This window comes from Populus euphratica, unplaced genomic scaffold (genome assembly GCF_000495115.2).
Source record: "Populus euphratica unplaced genomic scaffold, PopEup_1.0 scaffold3.1, whole genome shotgun sequence".
NCBI classification, from domain to species: Eukaryota; Viridiplantae; Streptophyta; class Magnoliopsida; order Malpighiales; family Salicaceae; genus Populus; species Populus euphratica.
The window spans coordinates 1,686,561-1,711,896 of NW_011499847.1; the positions used below are offsets into that span (position 1 = coordinate 1,686,561).

The 25,336-nt window shown below is 33.4% G+C and overlaps 4 protein-coding genes across 5 annotated transcripts; 3 read left to right on the top strand and 1 right to left on the bottom strand.

Annotated features, from left to right (window-relative positions):
* Nucleotides 1-1,820: 1,820 nt before the first annotated feature.
* On the bottom strand, nt 1,821-3,987 carry LOC105140806 (probable BOI-related E3 ubiquitin-protein ligase 2). Its single transcript, XM_011047800.1, has 2 exons — nt 3,030-3,987; nt 1,821-2,938 (listed from the first exon to the last, which is right to left on the bottom strand). Exons 1-2 carry the CDS (start codon nt 3,312-3,314, stop codon nt 2,417-2,419), a joined length of 807 nt encoding a protein of 268 aa, XP_011046102.1. The 5' UTR covers nt 3,315-3,987; the 3' UTR covers nt 1,821-2,416.
* Nucleotides 3,988-11,763: 7,776 nt separating this feature from the next.
* Nucleotides 11,764-13,428, top strand: LOC105140829 (heavy metal-associated isoprenylated plant protein 26-like). The gene is made up of 2 exons (XM_011047829.1): nt 11,764-12,045; nt 12,929-13,428. Exons 1-2 carry the CDS (start codon nt 11,965-11,967, stop codon nt 13,310-13,312), a joined length of 465 nt encoding a protein of 154 aa, XP_011046131.1. The 5' UTR covers nt 11,764-11,964; the 3' UTR covers nt 13,313-13,428.
* LOC105140813 (heavy metal-associated isoprenylated plant protein 26-like) lies at nt 11,802-25,270 on the top strand. Of its 2 annotated transcripts, XM_011047819.1 has the most exons (3): nt 11,802-11,953; nt 23,624-23,715; nt 24,732-25,270. In XM_011047819.1, exons 2-3 carry the CDS (start codon nt 23,635-23,637, stop codon nt 25,113-25,115), a joined length of 465 nt encoding a protein of 154 aa, XP_011046121.1. In that variant the 5' UTR covers nt 11,802-11,953; nt 23,624-23,634; the 3' UTR covers nt 25,116-25,270. The 2 variants fall into 2 exon arrangements, with proteins under 2 accessions (XP_011046121.1, XP_011046114.1); XM_011047812.1 differs by lacking the exon at nt 11,802-11,953 and having other exon boundaries at nt 23,420-23,715.
* LOC105111060 (heavy metal-associated isoprenylated plant protein 26-like) lies at nt 13,849-18,376 on the top strand. The gene is made up of 3 exons (XM_011006307.1): nt 13,849-13,859; nt 13,964-14,140; nt 17,798-18,376. Exons 1-3 carry the CDS (start codon nt 13,849-13,851, stop codon nt 18,192-18,194), a joined length of 585 nt encoding a protein of 194 aa, XP_011004609.1. The 3' UTR covers nt 18,195-18,376.
* Nucleotides 25,271-25,336: the final 66 nt, after the last annotated feature.

A 25,336-nucleotide genomic window follows, 5' to 3' on the forward strand; every position in this document is an offset into this window, starting at 1 on the left:
CTCTTCCTTAAAGATATTTGAAGAAATGAAATGAATATAACAAGGGTAATACAAGAAGTAAAATAAATTTAATTTCAAATTAAACAGTATAATTTAATTCAAGACAACCCGTAAATGAAATCCAACCAAATAACTCTGGATAATTAAAAAAAAAAATCAAAATCAAGACAATATCATTAAAAAAAAAATACCAATCAACCAAGTATTCCAATAACTCCAATTTTAAACCAAGGAAGATCCCAAAGAGTCCGGCAACTTTCAATGAAAGCTCAGGAACCATGGAAGTCAAAGCTTCCAATACCTTGCTTTTGGCCATAGCCATAGACGCCATCAATATTCCTTGCCTCTGTCATTGTTTAATCCTGCTATTTCTTAGCCCTAGGAGCTTGGTCCACATGCATGGCCCCTGAAAATCGCTGAGACGTGATGAGACAGGAAGAACCACCTCCTCAAGATTCCAATTTGCCACTCCCACCTTCATGATGGTGTTTATCCACAAACTTTGAAGTTGTGCAAATCGAACATATCCTTAAAGCAAGATAGCAGCACATTCTAGACTTGGGTCCCAAACTTCCTTACCACGGCAACAACCAGGCGAAATCATTTTAAAACACCCCCTCTTTTTTTTTTTTTTTTACTCTTTGTAAGTGGTCGTTTTAGCATATGATCAGACAATTTAAAAAATTAAAAATTTTAATTCAACTGGGATACCAAACACCCTTGATAACTAGTGAGGCATGGCTATCCATCTATAAATTTCAAAGGGCTGTATTTCTAAAAATAAATAAACTAAGTAATTATATTCCTGAAAAACAATTTTATTCCTAATTTCAAAGGGCTATTAAGGGACTATTGATTTGGATTTAATCCGTATTGATGTTATTCGAAGAGAGGGTAATTTAGTATCTATACCAAACATCGGGGGGGGGGGGGGGGACACAGGTTGTGTGATTTATTGAAAAGACAATATAATTTTAATAAAAATAATTAATCGATGTTATAATTTAGTATCATGGAAGGTACTAGGATGCTCTGCCGAGTAGTGACGATGGACACTAAACGTCCACGTCAGCAGAAACCGACAAACAAATGTTTCTCTTGCAGAAGGGAAAAAGATACGCTGAGAAGGGCATCATAGACATGGACATCAAAATCAAATAACTCGAACTTCTATTAACCAGCAAGGAAACGGGCCCCACGAGAGGGACAAAATCAAAAGGGACAAACGGGGAGACGCATGGGAGATACAGTACAGCTCCCCACAGCAACCATAAAAGAGAAGAACTGGATGGACACTTAATCAGGCGGGAAATAAGGAAGGGCCCACCAACAGACCAGGAGACTCACGAAATTACCGGACTACCCATCGAATCTCCGAGTTTTTCTTCTAAATCGCGTTTTGACGAAAATTTAGTTTTTTTTTAAGGAACTGTATTTAAAAATATTTTTAATTTAAAAAATATTAAATTAATATTTTTAAAAATATTCTTAATGATTTTGACGTGAATAATTTAATTATCTTGCATGGGCTCGACGCGCCTGATAGCATAGACTTCGGAGATCTTATCATTTTTAGAACTAGTTGATTGGAATCTTAGTTCTTAAGCGATCTCATACACGGGAAGAAATCATGATGATTTGCCTATGAGCTGACGCGGTAATTACTTTTTATTTTGAAATAATCCACGATTTATAATGCTCTAAATCATTATTTGGATAGTTTTTGCACGTCGAGAATAAATCCAAGTCATGATTGATTTTATGTGGTGGGTGATCTTGCATCATGAACTTCAAGACTACTGTAAAATAGGGTTAATAGCTGAGAGATAGATGGTTTTCTCGTTTAAGGCCAGCAATAAAAAAGAAGGGTGAGTGGCTCAAATCTCACGGCTCACAAACCCTAGCTGGTGTTATGTTCAATCAAACACAGTCAAGCAGATTGCCTATCATTTTCTTTTCAGAACATTTGGCATAAAATCAAGAGAATCCCGATTAATCAAGCTATAGACTCCCAGTATAGCGACTTTTCATTTCACAGATGAGGTGTGAACGCAGATTGAGAGCTTGGTGCGAATCTGACATTGCTTTCAATCTTTTCTTGTCACCGCCAATGCCCACACAATTGGCAAGAAAATGCACCAGAAGAAAGCAAGAGATGCCCTCATCTTGTCCCGTAATTCTGTCCAATATGTCTGATTGATTTCTCGCTACTGGTTTGAAGTACAATTATAAACACATGAGACCCTAAAAAGGCAAAAGAGAAAAAAAGAAAAGAAAAGGATATCTAATAGCCCTAGCCCCTAGTAACTACACATCGATTCTTGCTTCTATCCAATGCATTGAATTGGGTTCTTGATTTTCTTTCCCGTTCCTTTTCTATTTACCTTTCACTTTTCCCGGAATGTTTTTTGAAAATCTAAACCATTAAAGCCTCGATACTGGCCTTCTTTGGTGTTTGACACACCGGACAAGAATCAAGAAAAGCCTCGCAAGCTTTACATGAGCAAAGGTGCCTGCAAGGAAGGAACAAAATGCACGAATTCCTAGAATTACATCCCTTGCATACCATCATCTTTCTCGCTGTGTCATCGGCGGCATCAAGAAACCCCTCCTCTGCTCCGCTACTAACATCGCAGCAGGACTCTTCATCCTCTGCACCATTGTTGAAGCAACCAGATGAATTTTCTCTAAGCTGTTCAATTGTGTTGTTGAGAGAAACAACCATGGCTTCGTTTTCTTGAGCCATTCTTTGCCATGTTTGATTCTCAAACTCTAGTTTCTTCAAGAACTCTCCAAGCTCCACTGTTCTTTTAGTTGCCTGTGCTATTTCTTCATCCTTCTGTTTCAATATAGGCAGGGCCTTTGATTCTAGTTTCTTGAACAACAATCCGAGCTGCTGCCTTTTGTGCTCTTGTAACACCAATCTCAATCTCTCATTCTGTTTTCAGAAGATGAAAGGAGTCTTTTTAAGTTATTAAAAAAACACAAAAATAAAGAAAATAAAGAAAAAGATTGTTATCTGGCCAAACCTGCAGTCTGATAAAGTGATCAATCTCTTGTCTTTGCTTCTCATCGTAGGAGGCCAAGGTACCCATTGAAAGATTACTGGTGTTGCAGTTATTTTTCGAAGCAGAAACAAGAGTGTTATCAGAGCAAAGATTTTGATTCCTTTGAAGCTGGTAATTCTGTAGCTGATGCATGTTACATTGCTGCAGCTGCTGGACATTCAAGAGCTGATTTAAACCTCCACAGCCGTAATCCATCCAATCCTGTTGTGACCCTCCACAAAATGGAAACCGTGCTTCTATTGCCATTAGTAACCAAAAAAAATACCAATCTCGATCCTTATCAGATCCCAGAAACTAAATGGTATAGAGTACTTGAAATAAAACTGGATTCCTGAAAGCCAGGGCTCGAATTTCTCGATCTCTGATACGTGACAATAAGGGACAGAAAAATAAGTGGAGGGGTTGAATATATATATAGGAGGTGATGTGTGATAGCAATAGAGAGATGTGATAAAAGTAGCCGCTGTGACTTTGAAGAAAAAGGGGAAAGAGACTGTCTAGGATACTAATTTTTCCTTTTTATATAAGCTCTACCTCTACTCTTATACGCATACAGATATATTATTTTTGTTAAACGACGTACGCATGCAGATTCTGTGACTAAACTATCGGGTCAGAGATTTCAGAGGGGTGTTCCTTCGGCTTTGAATAAATTTAAAGAAAAAAGGGGGTGTGGGGAGGAGGATCAGAGAGAATTGTCAGTTTGATCATTCGGAAGGCCTGAAGAATAGGATTCTTTATTTGCCTTTTGGGAGTGTAAATCCTTGCCACCCTTTTTTCTTTTTCTGGGGAGACATGGCTTGCAGGTATTTTTGGCATTGATCTGGGCAGGATTTTATTGGGCATGTGTTCAAGTTGTTGAATCATTCTTTGGACAGATGGAACCACGGTAATCAGATCTATCTCGCATCATATTTACTGGAATTAATATTTAAAAACACTTTATATCACGATCTCAAACACGACAGCTAGGAAGTGGTGATGTAATTTAGGAAATGAAAGCTAATTTTGATGGCGGTTTCCCTTTTTTGCTTCATGGACATTTCATTAGGAGCTGTACTTCCTATAGTTTTGGTCATGGAACCGGTTGTTTTTCCTATAAGGGTAATTCTCCATTTTAAATAGTACATAGTAAATCCACTAGAAAGCAAAACCCTATTAAGATCTTGATTAAAGAGTTGATCAGGCCATGTGATCACCCTTCTCTTTTACTGCTTGTGATGCCAAAAAGATAATGATGGCTTATGTGTCTCCCACAATTGAGTCCGGACTGCACTTATCCAAATATTTCACTTTCTTTACCCTCCCAATCACATGACCACTTTAAAAAAGTACAAAGTACAAATTAATCCCACAGCTTTATAAATAGCTGCTTACAGGTGCTGCTGCATGGAATTGCGTTATAAATAAATAAATATTTTTAAAAAATAAAAAATATTATTTTAATATATTTTCAAGTATGAAGCATTTTAAAAATCAATAATGAAAACACTCTCAACACCTCCTAAAATTGAATCTCTATTGTTGCTGTTTTTTAACTTGAGGGATCTAATTGGAATCATGTGCACAAAGCAAGAACCGATGTGAATCTTATATCTTAACTAGACTGAGGCTTATTCAAACGTTGTATAATCTTTGATTGTAGGATAAGAACTCTCAATAAAAGTCAGTCTGAGAAATTATTGCTTGAACCTCGCACCAATCGCATTACAGGAATAATTGAATTGGCCACCAAAGATTCACTGTATTAACGAATTGAGTGATTTTAATTCAATAATTATTAGCCCAAAGTATATTTATAGAGGTATTTGATTCCTTTGAGGACTGAACTCTCGTCAAAGATTAGAGTAATTCGGTCACAGCTTAAAGCAACAAGCCAAAAATCAAACAGCTAGTCCATCACCCTCGCACAGAAACAGGAATTCATGTACAAAATTTCATGATCTGCATGCAGGGCGTGGTGTTTTTTCTTTCTTTTTAAAAAAAAAACAACTGAAATAGGGGCTTTAACAGAAGAAAAATTAAATTAAACAAAACCATGCAAAAGTCTATCATTATCCAATTGATTTTTGGACTTGTGGTGTGCAAAAGCTTAGCCAATGCCTGACCAACGCATCAAATGGGCTCATGCCTGCCACTTTGAACAACAGCTAGCCATGGATCCTAAATCACGGAAAATTGTCCATGTCAACAAGATTCTAAAGATCTACAAGTCCATGGAAAGATTATATAAAATCCACTCCACACCACAGTTTCCCATGCCTTTCTTCAATGGTTACATTGCAACAACAATACTGAAAAGGGTCATCATCCTTTTTCTTGAAAACATTGTTTTCATTTGCCCTTGACAAGAGGTTGATAGGAACACTCGGGAAAACAAAGCACGTATGGTGAGCGTGGACCCATGTGTTGCCCACCTACCATGATTCAGGTGACTCACCTTCCTTTCTTGGAAGCTCCTATGGAACCAACGGTGCAGATCATGTGAATTTGTGAAAGCATCACCACCACCACCCCCCTCATTGACTAGGCATTGTTGCAGTATTATTTAAGATTTTACAAGGGTGTGATGCAAAAATGCAAAGCCCATGTCTCTCGTATTTGGTGCAAAGTTTCTGCTGCACCTTCACAACTACTACTCTTTGCTTTTTTTCTTCTTTTTCGCCGAAGTGAAATGGATTCTCTTGGGTCTCGGGGTCTTGGTTCCAATAATAAGGTAGCCCACATAAGCTTTTGTTTCGTTGCTTCAGTAGGATTCAGAGAAACGTGAAGAAATCTCCAGTTGCTCTTCATCTCCTTTCACTGTTATAATGATTGGCCATTTTTTTACTTTTAGAAAAACATGGTTTTTAATGCTTACTCGGTGCCCTTAGAAAACCTTAATTGACACCATGTAAAGCGATTTCACTATTCCATTGACGTGCCGGTCACTTTTAAGGAACACGCCATGAACTTTAGCGTGTAATCATTTCTTACTGTGCATAATTAAAGTGGGAATCAAACATCTTAGCCCCATGATTAAGCAATTTCTCAAATTGCAGTGCTGTATATAGGGACCAAAGTGACTTCAGGTCTAGGACTTCTAACACTTTAGTGGTTGCTATGAGTAGTGACATTCTTTGTATTCACAGGCAAATGAACGCGGCACAAAAGAAAAATATAAATCTCATCAATATATATGTGCGTGTGTGTTTGCGTGTGTGTGTCTGTGTGTGTCTCATATCATCCTTTTCTAGCCAGCTTTATAATGAGAGTAAAAGCAACTCCCTATAATCTTCGTGATACCATACGACCACCATAGTTGACGCGCACTGTAGTGGGAAAAGGACGAAGAAGAAGAAGATAGAATTTGCTTCTCAATTTACAAGTCAATGATTTTTAATTGTAGAAAAAACTCTAACATGTAATGCAGGTTTATAATTCTTAAATTTTTTTATGAAAATATAACATATCAATTATATATATATATATATATATATATATATGTTGATATAAAAAATAATCTGAAAATAATTAAGTAAAATATTTAAAATTCAAAAACAGCTAAGAGAATAATTAAACTTGCAAAAACAATACCTTACGTGCCTAATTTGATGGCTTTGATCCCGACCTTATCCAATTACAACAAGCTAACTCCTTGTAAAAATGGGTTTGTAGAATTTTTTCAATAAAATTTGAGTTTGATTTGGCTATAAAAATATAAAATCATAGCTATTTTTGTCACTCGCCCCGTTTTATTATTATAATTCATAAATTCATGTGCAGTGCGTTCAACATAAATAACTCAACATGCACCCCCCCTTTTTTTTATCCAAATCAAATCTTCAAATGATGATACCCTAACAGATGGTCTCCTGTGCTGTATGCTTGATCTTTAGCAACCTTTTCTTTTAAAAAAAAATCTATAATGATCGGCAACCCCAGATGCCACCATTGAAATATCAGTAAAGGGCCTCCGGTGATAAATACTACTAGCTAGCAGCCATCTAGGGCGTACATGGCAGTGTCGAATTCTTGAACAGTACTAGATTTTGGTACCATGTCATGGTTTCAATGAAGCAGTTTTTCTACACCAGCATTGTTTAATATCCAATTAGCACTAATTGATCATCAGGTGTTGTCACGTCATTGATATATGTTGAATCAAATATACTCTCCTTTTTTCCCCACAGGTACACATCATGTTTTCCTTGAAGTTTCTTTCGGAGACTTTGAAAACCTTGCCACAAGGACCCTTTACCTGCCGACCGAACTCGATCGACTGATTTATAAAACGGTCGAAAATCATCAACCACACCACTTTTATATGCCAGGGTCAAGTCACCCTTGGCTATTTTTTTCCAATGAATTTTTGCTATAATTATGTTCCTAGTTTCTACCACTTTGATCCTTTGATTGTTCACACAAGGTTAGGCTTTTGAAAGGGACCCTGCACACATATGCTCGGAAGGGAAATGTTAATTAATTGTCAGGATTTTAAAAGCTAGCCAGGTGCATGGTCTGCATTCTAATAATCAAAACGAAGACCCACCAAGAACAATCAGAAAGACTGACCTTATGACGAGTGACGATGTACGACTGGTATGGGTGAGGCTAGCTAGTTACCTTTCACGGGCACCATGGGGCCATAGGGGTTAGCCGATTTGTCCGTTTATGACTTTAATGGGAAAGAGTGATCAGGGGGGGTGGCGCATCATGGTCGTATACCATGCATTTATATGTTCATGAACAACTGGCTCCATTTATTCCATTATTTCTCTGCTTGCGCACCGCACCAGCAGCCATACGATGCGTGGAGGCGTGGAAACATGCATGAAGATGCAACCTGTGATTCTGAATTATTGGCTGCTGTGATATTTAATTGAGCTAGGATCGGATCCACTTTGTAGTGGAGAGCCACCTCATGGGCATAATTAGGCATGTATCGTACATAAAATAAACTATTGTAATATGTCAGAAATTATAATACTAATAAAAAATTTATTCGTTCAGGACTGGTTTCTGTTGGTATTGAAAGCCTTATACATATTCTTTATAGATAATTGTTTTCTTAGTTATTGTATACTGTAAAGATCGAGTGTTCTTGACATTCGAGCTTGATTTTTTTTTTTAAATAATAAGTAAATTGGAGATTATGTTTGTATTATATTTAAAACTACAAATTCAAAGTATACTGAATAAATTAATCTTGCACATGCAGCATTTCTCTGGTGATGATAAACTTCCTTTGTTGTGGCAGCTAAAATTGCGCCACTCTCGGTTTGCCTTTTGATGCATATAGAATAATAAGTTTAAGATACTCGATTGGTTTGGTCAGGCATCTCGATCTTGAAATTGAACAAGTTGTTTGATAATAAAATCAGGTTTATAATTCTTTAACAGCTAGGTTGAAGGCATGAGGATGGAAGAATGGGTGATCAGACGATAGATATACTATCTGTTTTTATATTTTAAAATTATTTTTTTAAAAAAATTATTTTTTATTTTTGTGTTTTTATATAATTTTAATATATTGATGTCAAAAATAAATTTTTAAAAATATATATTATTTTAATATATTTTTAAATAAAAATATTTTAAAAATAATCATTCCCACTTGATAATATTGTTGATTGTGTATATTTTTTCTTGATAATAGATAATTGAGAGTTAACCGGGGGTTTAAAAAAGATATATAAGTTAAAAAAAGTGATTTTAAAAATCATGATAGTGGCTGGGTTTTTTTTTATGTAAGTAATGCATCATAAATTACGCGAGTTAATTTATTATTAAATATTTTAAAAAATAAAAAATATTCTCAATAAAAAAATAATTAGTTGTCTCTTTATTAATTTTTATTTTTTACATAGAACGGGGACTGATCTCGGCTCTTAATCAACCGTGTAACACGCCGGACAGTCTTGGTTTAAGCAGGAAATGATTGCACCACCTCTCAGCTGCTTCAGTATGTGCACTGCTCTCTTTTCCCATGAAAAAAAGAGGTGGCCAATGCAGCCTATGTCTGGAGGGGGTTTCACGTTCTACATGGGAGACCGGCACCCGGAGGTCATGTGAAGCTTGTCTCTGGCGAGAGCCTCCCGACACTTTCTTTAAATCTTGGTCCATTTTCAATGTCTCCCTGCACCATTGGAGAAAAGAGAAGGAAAAAGAAAACGTTCTCGGTGCTTCTCGTGCGACTTTGACTCCTAAACTTCTTGTAGCCACCATCTTGGCTTTTCTTTAAAGCAAAATCCGCGTTGGCAGGCCAAATTTGACCTCTTCTTTCTTGCTTCCAAGAAGCTGCTCCCTTCCTTGATCAACAGCCTGACCGTTTGCTATCATTACTCGATAACAAGAGCGGTCCTTGATCAACAGCCTGACCGTTTGCTATCATTGCTCGATAACAAAAGCGGTTTTTGAGTCTTGACCGGTCTTGATACGTGCGTTAGATGTCGTCACGGGTATTTCTATTTTTGGACAGGTTTATTCTTAACCCTATCACAAAAACTGTATAATAACTTACCGTGTTGGACCATAAGCCGTTCGGTAACGGGGCTTTTTCCAACCCACCGGAGCTTCAAGCTTCAGGTGGGAAAAAAAAAGGAACAGGTAATTGATAGGGGGGGTTGTTTAGAGGCTCGAAGACATGCCATGTCTCTCTTGTACACTTCAGATCGGGGCGATCATGGTCCGTTATTTTTATTAAAAAACATAACTGATATTGACTTAATCCAGTTTGGAATACTTGATTTGATCAAGATCTTCGTCATGATTGATTGATTTAATTCTACTGGGCTTCATACTCGTAGAAAACCGTGCCAAATTTAAACATCGATGTATTTGCTAGGTAGCGGGGAAATGGATACCCCAATGACTGGGCTTGATCTTGGGCTTGTCAACCACCATTCCTGGTCTGGATTTAGATTGATTTATTAGGACTTCACCACACCACCCAGTAGGCATAGGCCTTTTTGCCTTCTCTGTTTGCCTCTTTTCCCTTGATCTCCTTTTTTCACCCACCCTATATATGTATAGTTTGGATTGCTTTTCACTCAAACCATCAATAAAAATCGTTTCTTGAAAAACACGATCTCACACCAGCCTTGTTTAGATGAGTAGATTTCTTTAAATGATGGCCTTAATATTTAATCTACAGAAATTAAAAAATTGAATCACTTTAATTATCAAATCATTGTGTCGGAGTTCAACATTTTCAACACAGACATGAGGAGTCCAGCCTGAAGAATTTTGGAGTATTCCACCAAGGAGATCTCACTGGCCATTTTTTCTGAGATATGTTTTAGAATAACACTGATTTACAAAGATTTGACAGAATAGGGTGGTTTTATCTTGTCAGTTTAAAAAATATAATATTTATTAAATATTTTAATTTTTTAATATAATAAATTAATTATTATTAATAAAATTATGATATTTATTAAATATCACTATTTATGACCGTGGTAGGTTAGTTATTAAATTTTTAAAGTACAAAAAGGTAAAACTTCAATTATTTGACTCAATTAATCGGCTAGATTTAGTTAAATAAATTAATCACCTGTTTCGTATAAAAACTATAATTTAATAAATATTTTCTTTTATATATCTTTATAAGTTAAAGTATATACATTTATCAAGCTTATAGTTTCAAAAATAAATTTTAGTTAAAATTTTAAAAAATTATTATTCATACAGTAACTATTATTTATTTTTCAATGTCAATAAAATAATCAAATTTGTAATAACAAATAATTATGAACAATCATATATGAGTTTATTATAACTAAATACATATATATATTCAAGATATATTACGTGAATGGTTTAATAAATGTGTCTATAAACTATTACAGCAGGTCTATGTCTAATACAAGATATGATCACGTCATATTAAAGTAACATCTTAAGAGGTCTATAACTTTTAATTTAACTATTTAATTACATTTAATTTTTTATAGGAGTTTTTAAAAACTGTTTTCTCCACAATAGTCACTGTATTGTTGCACAGACTAATAAATATATAAAAAATATGGTTGAAATTCTATAATTTTAATAGTTTTTAGGTTTTTATTATTATTTTTAAAATCGTATGATTGATTTTACTAAATATTATAAACAAATCACTTGATTGAACGAGATAATTACAGTTTTATGTTATTATATTTTAAAAATATAATATTTACTAAATAATATTATTCTAAAACAGGATAAGATAATTATCATGTTTAAAAATAACAACACTGAGTAATCATAACAAGATAAAAAAGTTCTAGTTTTGCCAAAACATTTTGCTGCTGTATTAATCTTCCAATTGTTTTGATTTTACACTCTAATTTCCCAATTTGTCCCATTCTACGATCAAAATCAAACCAACCAGGCCCACCTCCACAGGACCCATCACTCATTCAACCCCACAATGCACCCACTACACCAAAATTAAACTTCGGGTCCCACCCTTACCCCGAGAAATGAACGCATCCACACTTGCCATAACGACTTTCAAGTTTTTGGGTCGTTTGTGGGGCTCGCCCTCTTAACTCGCGCCAAAATACAACGAGACCCACCTGGGGCCGTGCATGGATAGCAACGACCATGATGGCATCTGCAACAGATAGTAACCAGGACACGTGTCAGGAACTCAGCTAGGTGACACCAAAAAGAAGAGAAAGATCCAACGACTGATATTTACTCCCAGGGGAAGGAAAAGAGACTACTTGGCATTTGCAAGGTTGCTTATTTAAATGGAGGACTCCCTCCTCGCCGGCCCGTGCCTGTCAAAAGCATTACAATCATTTTACTGTGAAACTCATGAAAGCCTTTTGGGATATCTGTGTCTAATAATTCCTTACCTTTTCAATACTCTCTCTACCTTTGGAATTCCTTGTCTTTTTGACGAATCAAGAAAAATCATAAAGAAATGGGTGCTCTCGATCATTTGCCTGACTTCTTCGACTGCTCTGGTGGTGGTTCCAAGCACAAGAAACGAAAGAATTTGCAGGTAATATTGCCACAACTCTTTACTCTTACTTTTACTCCTACTCTTCTTTTTTTATATACACAAGCTAAAGAAAGAAACTTTTTCTCGATAGAACAAGCAGCCAGCATGAGCTCTTGAAATATGGTTGGTTTCATAGTTAGAACACGCAAAAAATTGGCTCGTTGTCTTGTCTACTGTATATGTGGTTCTTTCCTTGGACTTGAGATTTGGATCTGAGTTGATTTTTAAGCTGAAGTGCGTTTTTGGCACGGGGCAAAAATGTTTAAAATTATTATTTTTTAAATGATTTAGGGTTTTGATGTTTTCATGCATGTAAAAAATAAATTTAAAAAATAATATTATTCTAATTTATTCCTTAAGTGAAAAGTTACTGAATTTTCAAACACAGTAGAAAAAGGAAGGATATATTTTAATAAAAATAATCGAAACATGCCTTACAAATTCACTTATTAACCCAATAACGTTTTTTCATTCTTTTCAGAGTAGTCCCTGTACCATACGTGACATTTATGGATTTACCCGTGCACTAATAATGGATTGAATTTTAAGAAGATGAGAAGACGCTCATTATGCTCATCAAGGACCTAATAAAGTGAAAATGATTTCTCCCAAAAAGTAAGGGCATTTTGGTGTTTTACTGATGAAAAAGGAAAATCCATGACAAATCTGGTGCCCCCGCCAAATTTTCTAATGTTATAATTCTCGTTTTTTGATTTTTTTTGAATTTTTTACAATACAAAAAATAATTTTTTGAAAATAAAAACAATATTATTTTCATATGTTTTTAAATAAAAAATATTTTTAAAACATTAATTACCATACTAGCATGCACCACCTTAGTTTAAACGCTCACAATACGTGATTGGTTTAATGTGATGATCAGACGGTGGAAGTTAAGGTCCGCATAGACTGTGAAGGATGTGAGCGCAAAGTGAGGAGAGCACTAGAGGGGATGAAGGGTGTGAAGCAAGTGGTTGTAGAAAGAAAGGCAAACAAGGTGACAGTCGTTGGATATGTGGAGCCATCAAAGGTGGTTGCTCGCGTGGCACATCGCACTGGTAAGAAGGCAGAGTTGTGGCCATACGTGCCATACGATACGGTGGCCCACCCTTATGCACCTGGGGTTTACGACAAAAAGGCCCCTGCTGGGTACGTGAGAAATGCTGAGGACCCACAGGTGTCCCAACTAGCACGTGCGAGCTCTTTTGAAGTTAGATACACCACCGCTTTCAGCGATGAGAACCCTGCAGCTTGTGTTATTATGTGATGATCATTATTGTAATTAGTTGTTTTCTGTGCTTTGATTTTAGGGCTTGCAATTATTAATTTCTTTTTTAATTTTCCTTGTCTTGTATGCCGTGGTGAAATTATTTTGTATTTGTATCTTCTTTGTTTTTTTTTTTTTGTCTTTTGACCTTGTTAAGAAATTAAATATTTGTCTGCTTTGGTGCATTATCTGTACATTGTGATGAAACACTTTCAGTTTGATAAGATTTTTGCAATGCCATCACTTTTATTTTTTCAATTAATATTAGAATATTCTTCTCGAACTTTCCTCTCAGAGCCACAGAAGTGAATATTATCGTGTGCTAGTAATTCAGTACGTGTAAATATTTATTTTTAAAGAATTGTTTGCTTTCTTTAGAAGCAATAATTTTAACAAATAAATTGGATTACGTAAACTCTCTGAAAGTCAACGACTTGTAATCACCAACAAGAGAGTCAGATCTGTAAATGAAAACGATTTGAAGCCTGTAGAAGTTTTATTTCCTTTCCTTTCTTTGTTTGTTTTTACATTTAGACATGGCCATCATGCTTGGTTTAAGGGCTGCCTTCAAGAAAAACTTTATAACGAGAGACAAATTATTTTTATTAAAAGGGCTTGGTTTTTTAGACTCACTTCTGATGATCTCCCCAGCTGGTTCTCGGGACTCAAGAAACCGTCGTCTTTCTCCGTTCACAGGCTGGTTCTCGGGACTCACACTTCTGGCAATTTCCCCTACCATCCCATGATTGCTGGTGTTGTGCCATCCACTGCGGTCGATGAAGATGGCAACAAAAGCAGCTCTGCGAATTCTGTGATTGCTGAGGCGAGGTTTGGCTTGGGGGGGGTGGGTTTGAGCGAATATTTTTGGAAACCAAAGCCGACTTGAGTTCAGATAAGTGCAATTTTTGAAAGCTGAAGCACACAAACCAGAAGCTAGACTGGGCCAATGACAAGCATTAAAAAAAATAAAAAAATGGGTACACTACGTACGTTCCAGACATCATCTAGTAGTTGGAAACAATCACTTACATCATCTAGTAGTTGGACACTTTAACTTTTTTTTTTAATAATATTAAACTCTACATTGTCTTGTCTGTGCAGAAGAAACCAGGTTGTGTCCTGTGTTCTTGATGTCCTTTATGCGGCTTATTTATTTACGAGAGTTGCAGAGGATATGTTTCAAGTTCTAATTTTTAAAAAGTATTTTAACAAAAATATTTTAAAAAAAAATCAAGTCAACACTGACAACAGGCAACATAGGTTATAAACTATACCGAATTAATTTTTTATTTTAATATATTGTAAAAAACATAAAAAAAAAATAATGTATAATTAAAAAATTTTTAATATATTGTAAAAAACATAAAAAACTATTTATAATTAAAAACTATTAAATAATAAATTTAAAAAAATCCAGATACACGCGGGTTTCGATGTTTTTAAAAATAGAAAGCGACAGGCTGCAAATTCACCAGCGGGCACAGATGATAAACTTGATTCGCAAAACATATTAATCTGGTAAACTGTTGATGTAGCCAATTAAACAACTGGAAGATGCACGTCATGTGGTGTCGAAGCTCTATTTTATTAATAATTAAATGCTTGAAACAGTAAATTCGGAAGAAAGATCCGCATCGAAGGCAACCCCACCTGGTGGAGGGTGTGACATCAAGTGTGACATGGGAGATAAGATTTGGTAAATACACGCGCTTTGTGCCAGTTGCTGGATAACCTCAATGGGCATCCACTTGCCCCTGCCATGCCGTCCAGCTGTGCCATTGTACAGCCGAAAACTAAGAAAGAAGAGCCGCTAGTTACATGGTGTTTTAGCTTGCGTTCCAACTGTCTTTTTATTTTTCATTTTTTTAAATAAATATATATTTTTTTAAATTATTTTGATATATAAACATTAAAAATAGATTTTGAAGATTCAAATGTTAAAATACTTTTTTGTCTTTGAAATCTAAAAAAAAATATTCTTTTTATTATAGTTTGTTTTATCTTTTTATTTTTATTTACACATTAGAATAACACTTATATCATTAGTTGTTCAGATAAATAATTTTATAAAAAAATTTATTTATTTTTATATTTTTTTAATAAAAAATCACATAATTAACCTCTGAATTTTCAAAAAAATAACTTTAGAGGACATTTTTATCATTGTGCTGTGTATGTTTTGTGATAATGGTAAGCCATTCAGTCTTTGTTTTTTTTTATTTAGCTTATTTAAATATTAATAAATCTGCAAATATATTGATGCATGCCACGAAAAAACTCAATCCCCGTCTTATCTGATGTGCAAGGATGTGACTCAAATAGTGAGGTGGCGTGTCTTTTGAGGTAGATAATGGTTCGGCAATGATAGGTTTTACCTCCACCCGTTGTTTTTCCCTCTCAAACCTTAGTTTTCATGTCAGATGTTTAAAAATTTAGTTATATCCCTCATTTTATACTTGTTTTAAGCCTGGTCTCGATTTTTTTAACTGTCATTTTTTATCATTTATATTTTTTATTTTATTTTTTAGATTTTTTACTTATTTTTTAAAATTTTGGACCTCATTTTTTTCATTATTTTTTTCTATTATTTTATTTTATCTTTTAATTTTTTAATTTAATTATTAATTATTTTCTTTCAATTATTTTTTATGCAAGACTTGGTGCTTGTTGTTTATTTAAAAATTAAAATTATAATTATGTAGATATTTTTTTTAAAGTCATTGGCAACAAATAAAAAGAAATATAATAAAATTCATGAATAAATATAGATTAAGATATTTAATATTGTAATATGTATTATTTACTCAATTATATTTAATGAATTTACTTATTAAAATCAACTTGTGATAGAAATTGACACACAAGTAAAATTTATTAAATAAATTAAAAATAAGAATACATACCATGTAATATTGTATGTTCAAAATATTATAAAAAATAAATCTTTTTTATTTTTATAAATAAATTTAATATATAAAAAATAAAATGAATCATGCTAATCTCTTTAAAAACCAAACACATATAACATAATTAAAAAATAATCAATCTTTAAAAAAGATTAAGCAAGCATCCAAAAAAATGACATGGAAACGAAATACAAGCTTAAAAAAATATTTTAAAAAAGCACTTAAAAGTTTGAATTTGAAAAAGCTCAAAACTACATAAAAAAGTAAAAAAACAAAACCAAATCATGCAGCCTACCCATGAATAAAATGTCTGCGCGTGCAGGGATTTTTTTTTTTAAGGTAATGGAGCAGATGATATACTGTTTATCCCAGTTCAGCTTAAAAAACATAGATGAGGTGTCATTTATAATATCTAAATCTCAGCCACTGTGATAACTATAAAAAAAGGCTACATGAAAACCTATTTTCAACTCCAAGTATGTAGAGAATATATCATAAATTTTATTAAATTAATTCGTATTATTTAAAAGCATAAAAACCCACATAAAACTAAAAATTAACTCGGAACTAAAAATCTTTCAAAGCTTGTTTCTAAGATACTTTTAAAATTAAAAAAACATATAATTTGAATTCTCATTATCATATTAAACACTTGAAACATGAGTCTACCATGATGGTGTCCATAATTATTGTAAGAACAACGTTTTTTATTCATGTTGGAATAAAACGATCACCTCTCTTTCCTTTCATCCAAAAAAATTTAAAAATAATAAAAATGAAGTTTATTCAAGTTTACATTTTAAATAAATTTGAATGCCACTGCCTCTTTTACCCACATTTTCATCTCGATGCTCTTACTTTAAATCAATCATCTATTGAAAAAAAAAACCTTGCAACATGGTGTTAACTTAGCTGAGAACGGGCTCAATCATGTAAAAAAAAAAATTAATAATAAAGGATAAAATTCAAAATAAAAATTACTTTAGCTTTATTATATAGTGATTTGTAAAATTTCATGCATGTAAAAAATAAATTTAAAAAATAATATTATTCTAATTTATTCCTTAAGTGAAAAGTTACTGAATTTTCAAACACAGTAGAAAAAGGAAGGATATATTTTAATAAAAATAATCGAAACATGCCTTACAAATTCACTTATTAACCCAATAACGTTTTTTCATTCTTTTCAGAGTAGTCCCTGTACCATACGTGACATTTATGGATTTACCCGTGCACTAATAATGGATTGAATTTTAAGAAGATGAGAAGACGCTCATTATGCTCATCAAGGACCTAATAAAGTGAAAATGATTTCTCCCAAAAAGTAAGGGCATTTTGGTGTTTTACTGATGAAAAAGGAAAATCCATGACAAATCTGGTGCCCCCGCCAAATTTTCTAATGTTATAATTCTCGTTTTTTGATTTTTTTTGAATTTTTTACAATACAAAAAATAATTTTTTGAAAATAAAAACAATATTATTTTCATATGTTTTTAAATAAAAAATATTTTTAAAACATTAATTACCATACTAGCATGCACCACCTTAGTTTAAACGCTCACAATACGTGATTGGTTTAATGTGATGATCAGACGGTGGAAGTTAAGGTCCGCATAGACTGTGAAGGATGTGAGCGCAAAGTGAGGAGAGCACTAGAGGGGATGAAGGGTGTGAAGCAAGTGGTTGTAGAAAGAAAGGCAAACAAGGTGACAGTCGTTGGATATGTGGAGCCATCAAAGGTGGTTGCTCGCGTGGCACATCGCACGGGTAAGAAGGCAGAGTTGTGGCCATACGTGCCATACGATACGGTGGCCCACCCTTATGCACCTGGGGTTTACGACAAAAAGGCCCCTGCTGGGTACGTGAGAAATGCTGAGGACCCACAGGTGTCCCAACTAGCACGTGCGAGCTCTTTTGAAGTTAGATACACCACCGCTTTCAGCGATGAGAACCCTGCAGCTTGTGTTATTATGTGATGATCATTATTGTAATTAGTTGTTTTCTGTGCTTTGATTTTAGGGCTTGCAATTATTAATTTCTTTTTTAATTTTCCTTGTCTTGTATGCCGTGGTGAAATTATTTTGTATTTGTATCTTCTTTGTTTTTTTTTTTTTGTCCTTGACCTTGTTAAGAAATTAAATATTTGTCTGCTTTGGTGCATTATCTGTACATTGTGATGAAACACTTTCAGTTTGATAAGATTTTTGCAATGCCATCACTTTTATTTTTTCAATTAATATTAGAATATTCTTCTCGAACTTTCCTCTCAGAGCCACAGAAGTGAATATTATCGTGTGCTAGTAATTCAGTACGTGTAAATATTTATTTTTAAAGAATTGTTTGCTTTCTTTAGAAGCAATAATTTTAACAAATAAATTGGATTACGTAAACTCTCTGAAAGTCAACGACTTGTAATCACCAACAAGAGAGTCAGATCTGTAAATGAAAACGATTTATTTCCTTTCCTTTCTTTGTTTGTTTTTACATTTAGACATGGCCATCATGCTTGGTTTAAGGGCTGCCTTCAAGAAAAACTTTATAACGAGAGACAAATTATTTTTATTAAAAGGGCTTAAGCTTTAGTATCTTTGATATTGATTGAATGTCATCTTTGAAGCCACTAATAAAGTTGGAGATGTAGTATGATTTTGATAGTAAAGGTTTCAAGGTATGTATTAGAGACTTCAGCTTCTTAAACCTTTTAACATACTTTTATACCCTTTTATCATGCATCAAATTGTTAAACTCCTTCACCACATCCTTTTTATTGCTAAATCTTATACAAATAGATTAAACAAATATCTTCCAATTAGTATGGTCATGATCTCGTATTTAGAATCCTTCAAATCACACTTATGTCTTACCCCTTAAGTAAAGTGAAGCTATTTCTACTCATTGATGAATTAGAGTGAAATATAATTTAAAAAACTTTCAACATTTCTTTATCCATCCTTGTGGATTATCTCCATAAAATGTACATAACTCTACTTTTGATTAAGCCAATTTATATATACTCTTATGGATTTTATTAATATCCATAGTTTAATATTGAATGTGATTCTATTTTAGGCGACTCATTTCTCTAGTATTAGCTTGATTCATTTTATCCTTCTCAGCTTCTTGTCATAACCTCTTGTTATCAATTACGAAATCTTGCAATTCTTGAGGAAGAGCTTGTATTCTTTCATCCAATTGGCCGCCATACTTTTTTAAAACTCTAACTTTATTATTTTTCATTATTTTTAGGTGATGTTTTCTTCTATAACTATGTTGGATTCAAGTCTCTAATACTAATTTTTTAAGAACTCATTTTAACAAAGAGTTAGTGTAGTAAGAATAAGAGAATAGGAGGTAGGTTAAATGAGAAGAGAAAAAACTCTGTAAAAATATAAAACAGATATTGTATAAACTTGATTTTCATTTACATCGTATGCTTTAATTTATATAATCATTCCAACTAACTAAATGATCCTTCCAATTGTTAAATTACCTTTTTTCTATTGTGTTTAGTTTAGCGATAATATATGCTAACAAACTTTTACCAACAACTTTTCCCATCATTCTTTTTCTTTGTTTACTTTTTATTTTATTTTTTTTCTTACTCGTGCCACTATTATATCACCCTGTCTATAGCATAATAATAAATAAGCTAAAAGCATCATTTTTTTCGTACAAACATAATTGAGCTTGATTATTATTTAGAAAAAAATTACTTCAAAGTCACACACTAATATCAAGTTTATTTATCATCTATTTAAAGATACTTAAGGCAACTTATCTATCTTAAACATAGATTTAAGATAAATTGTAGTTCTTAATATTTAGTTTCATTGGCTTAACTTTAATGTCTAATAAAAAATATATACTGACCATCCAGTTAAACCGTATAAGATTATATACTTATTATTTTGTTATATATTTGTTCATTTTCTTAATACTTTGAAATAACTAATTGCTCTTGAAGATTAATTTAACTAGTAAATGGTTTGAATCATAAGAGAGATTATTAGAAATATAGTCTCCATGATATTATTAATTTTTTGAATCCCATAAAATACTAAAAAATGAACTTTTCATGAATATACCAATAGATACATAAGATGTATTTTTATCCCAACTAAGAAGGATTTAAACTTTAATGAAAAATAATGAACTTGGCAACAAATACCTATCCTTAAAAAAATAATTAATTTGTATTTTGAGATAGAGCATGCTTGGAAATGTAAATAAAAAAATAAAAAATTAATTTTCAAGAAAGAGATTTGTATATGGTTAGTTATACCTAACCTCATCACTTACTTATATCACATTTACAAATACACTTTAAGATCTTATTTGTTTTTATGATTGGAAAGAGTTTTTGTAAAAATAATTATGTTTTTTTAATTATATATATATATATTATTTTTAGGTTGTTTTGATGTATATAATAATTTTAAAAAATAATTTAAAAAATAAAAAAATATTATTTTAATAAATTTTTAAAAAACACTGATATATTACCACAGTATAAAAAAGGATTCGCTAAGCAGACCGCACTGACCTGACCAAGAAAGTTAAAGGCTGAAGAGAGACAACTTCACGGATTGACCATCTTGGAAAACCCAATTAAGAAGGTCGAGGGAGCAAATTAAGGACCTAGCGAATCCTTCATGCTGCCGTTGCACACATTATACAGTTTGCTAGCCGATCCCTTTAGCCATAACCCCCATCTTTATTGGATACTGCAACTTCAAAAAGGGAGTTATCGTAACTTGTGTAATCATTATTTTACTCTTATTGATGAACTTCATCAGTTGGAAAATGGAAGAATGCATGCACGGGGAGTGCGAATCGTTTTCTCTTGATCATGATATTCCCGGCATGATTTCTACTTTTTACTATTTTTTTTTCTTTTTAATCTTAAAACTGACTGCCAAATTGTAATTCAAATGTTTGTATAGAGCATTTCTGGGCAAAAAGTAGTGAAAGCTAGTTAAAAAATCTGCTGCTCAGGTCTCTTAATCCAGTAATACAATGTCAACAAGGATTTGGAGACCGAATTTTCTTATATCAGATCATGTATTTCATGCCTTGGGACTTCTTTTCTCTCTGATTGTGCGACTGTGCTTTTTGGTAGCATAGCTCAGTTTTCTCATTTGCCCATGATTAAAACCTGCGGAACCTCAAGAACATTTTGTGTTAGAATTAGGCTATCTCAAACACAGCGATACCCTGCACTTAATAAATTTATGAGATTCATTAGGTGGTGAAATTAGCATTAGCATTATCTTCTCCGGGATTTCTGTTCACTTCTTCTGTTTTCAAGGGATTGGTCATCAAAGGTTTTCTGTTTTTCCTCTTTTCTAAGTTCATAAGTCCAGCATTCATGAAAATATATGAAACCAGCATGATGTATACGTACATGAGATCATATGTAGACATTAATTAGATAAGTGGCTTCGCTATGCCAAGATTGGGGTCAATTTGTTTCAACTTAAGAAAAAGTTAAAAAAATATATATATATGAGACTTAAGCTGCCCAAGCATTCCTAAAAAAGAAAAAAATAATAAAACTTGGGACATTTACTTGATAGAGTTTAATAAGTTTAGCTAATTAATTTAATAATACAATAAAAAAATACAAAAATAATAAATAAACTAATAAAAAAATGACAATGATCAACTTATAAATTAGATCAACTTATAAATTAAATGTTTACCAATACCATAGAAAGATATTCTCCAAATACTCTTTGAAGGTTTCTATGATTTTATTTGATAATGAAGCAAAAATTACATGAGAATGTGATAATTCTATAGAAAACAAAATGAAAAAAAAAACTCATAGCTCAATTTCTAGCAAATTAAAAGTTGAATAATAAAATTAATATATATAATTTAAAACATGGCAAAAAACCCCTACTCAAGTCCACTTGAGTTAGCGTATCAAATTTATGACATAATCATGATACCCTACTAACCTTATCAAAAGAAAATTGAATAAAAATATAAAACTCAATTATCCAAGTTAACCTATTAAACTCGTGACTTGAAATATATGATCGAAATAACCCCATAAAAAGAAAAGTTACAAAATATAGCATGAAGATCAATTTTCAACCAACTAAATAATAAAGGATAAAATTCAAAATAAAAATTACCTCAGCTTTATTATATAGTGATTTGTAAAGGAATAAATAATGATCCTAGCTGTGAGTTTTTTTCCCGTGATGCTTAATTTTAGTTATAATATTTTTCCTTCAAGTATAGTGATTTTAGTGTTTGGTTGCTATTTTATAATAGAAAAGACGGAACTTGAGGTATATAGACATACTTGGTCCCGGATATGGAGATAAAAATTGGTTTTTACATGTATATATTTGTCTATCCCTCTAGCAAAAGGAAGATAGAGATGACAGAGACACAGCCAAAATATTTTATTTTTTCCACAAGCATTCATATTAACACTTTACAATTTCAATCTTTATTTTTACTTTTAGATTTAGATCATTAATTTTAGCTAATTTATTTCCACCAATAGATCTAAAAACTGTAAAATACAAAACAAAAATCAGAAAACATGAGAAATATAGACAAGAGAGGAGAAAGGTAAACTACGAGGCAAAAGGAATCCAACTAGTTTACCTATCGAGATTGTTACAGGATGAAAGCTCTCATCTTAAACAGCTCATAAACATTTAATCGGGAATTCTATCACCTGAATTGGAGATACGTGAATTTGAAGTTCTATATTAAAAAAAGTAATGATAAATATCCTTAAATCCTTTTTTTAAGTGTTTTTTTACTTAAAAATATATCAATATATATATTTTTTAAAAAATTATTTTTAAAATCATTAAATTAAAACAATAAAAAATATTAAAAAATTAATTTTTTTTAAAAATGTAATTTCAAACGCGTTAGAAAACCGTGAATAACTATTTAACTTCGCAAACCTTTTCCAACGTGACAACCTCTGAACGGACCAAAACATAAACCTCTGATCCGATCCTAACCAAGAAAAAAATAAAACATTCACACTAACCATAACCCAGTTTCAAGTTTCTGGCGTTTGTGGGGCCCACTCCAGAGGTCGTGCAACGGGACCCACTTGATGTCGGTATATGGACAGGAACGAGCCACCAGCCATGATAGAATCCGAAGAGGCAACTAGGATGCGTGCCGAGAAGCCAGCACAATGACACACAAAGAAGAAAAAAAATCCGACGACTGATAGAGCCCAAGAGACCCACTTGCAAGGTTGCTTATTTAAATGGAGGACTCCTCAAATGATATGTCCGTCAAAAACTTTCCTAATATTTCACGCCCTTTTCTAATCCCTTTGGTGCCTTTCCGTGCATTAATTCTTTATATTTTCTATACTCTCCCTGTCTTAAGGATTCCTAATCCTTTTCACGAACAAGTTATAAAGAAATGGGCGTTCTTGATCATATGTCTGGTATCTTTGACTGCTCTCGTGGCAGTTCTAGGCACAGGAAATACAGGCAATTGCAGGTATGTAACATTTTGCCGACTCTATTCTCGTATTCTTCTCTTTTTTACATATATAAGCTAAAGAGAAAAACCTTGTTTAGATAGAACAAGCAACAAGCATGAGATCATGAGATTCCGTCGGTTTCATAGTTATAACATGTAAGCAATTGCAGGTATGTGTTATTGCCACAACTCCTTAATCTCACACTTTTTTTCTTTTTTTTTATATATATACAAAGCTAAAGAAAGAAACTGTCTTGACAGAACAAGCTACAAGCTTGAGCTCTAGAAATTCAGTTGGTTTAATAGTTAGAACATACAAGCAATTCGTTCGTAGTCTTATCCATTGTGTCCTTGAATCTTTCCTGTGGGATAATTTCGCGTCGCCTTTTAAAATTCCTCAGCAATCCCAGATCTCTCTCATGGTGTTAGACTCAGTTTTTGTTATTAAACTATATAAATTGGTCAATTTTTTTTTAACTCTAAAACCAACAACTTCTTGAATCGCACAGAAGTTTTCTTATCGATTTGTGTACATGCTAAACTCGGCTTGACTCAGTGGATTGATATGGAAATTTGGAATCCGAACCCAAACCCTAATCCGAGCTAGATTTTGAATCAAACTGGAAAAAATATCGATTCCGATAGATTCCATCCAAGTTCGGACAAGAAAAAAAATGAATTCGTCTTAATAATAGTAACTTAAACTCAATTAACCCGATAACTCGTATGTTGACTCACCACTCTAATGACATTTACATGCTTTCCCATATCAATTATTGGCTGTACCTTTGAACTAGCAATGAATATAATTGCTGAAAAATGAGAAGATGCTCGTTACGTCCCTCACGGGTTCTCGTAAAGTGAAAAGGATCGCAAGAAAGGCCTTTTGGTATCTTCCTCATAAAATGGCAAAATCCCTTGTGGCCCCACAAATGTTTCTGATATTTTTGTGCCCTTGTGGCCCACCAAATGTTTCTGATATTTTTTTGAGCTGCCACGCTGACATTGAGTGATTGTTTCAATGTGATGGTCAGACGGTGGAGGTGAAGGTCCGCTTAGACTGTGAAGGGTGTGAGCGCAAAGTGAAGAGAGCACTTGAGGGCATGAAGGGTGTAAGTCAAGTGCTTGTGGATAGAAAGTCAAACAAGGTGACAGTCGTTGGATATGTGGAACCAGCAAGGGTGCTTGCTCGCGTGGCACATCGCACTGGTAAGAAGGCAGAGTTGTGGCCATACGTGCCATACGATACGGTGGCCCACCCTTATACATCTGGGGTTTACGACAGGAAGGCCCCTGCTGGGTACGTGAGAAGTAATCAGGACCCACAAGTGTCCCAATTCGCACGGGCGAGCTCCTTTGAGGTTCGATACACTACTGCTTTCAGTGATGAGAACCCTACAGCGTGTGCTGTTATGTGATGGTCGTGATTATAGCTAGTTTATTTTTGTGCTTTGATTTCAAGGCTTTTAATTATGTTTTTAATTTTCCTTTCTTGTTCGCTGTAGTCTTTATTATTCTGTATCTGTATTTTTTTTGGTATTTCTAAGAAATTAAATATTTGTTTGCTCTAATACATTATTACCACGATGCACATGCATTTGAAAGCCTAAAAAGCTAGTAATTGATTATTATCGTTTTT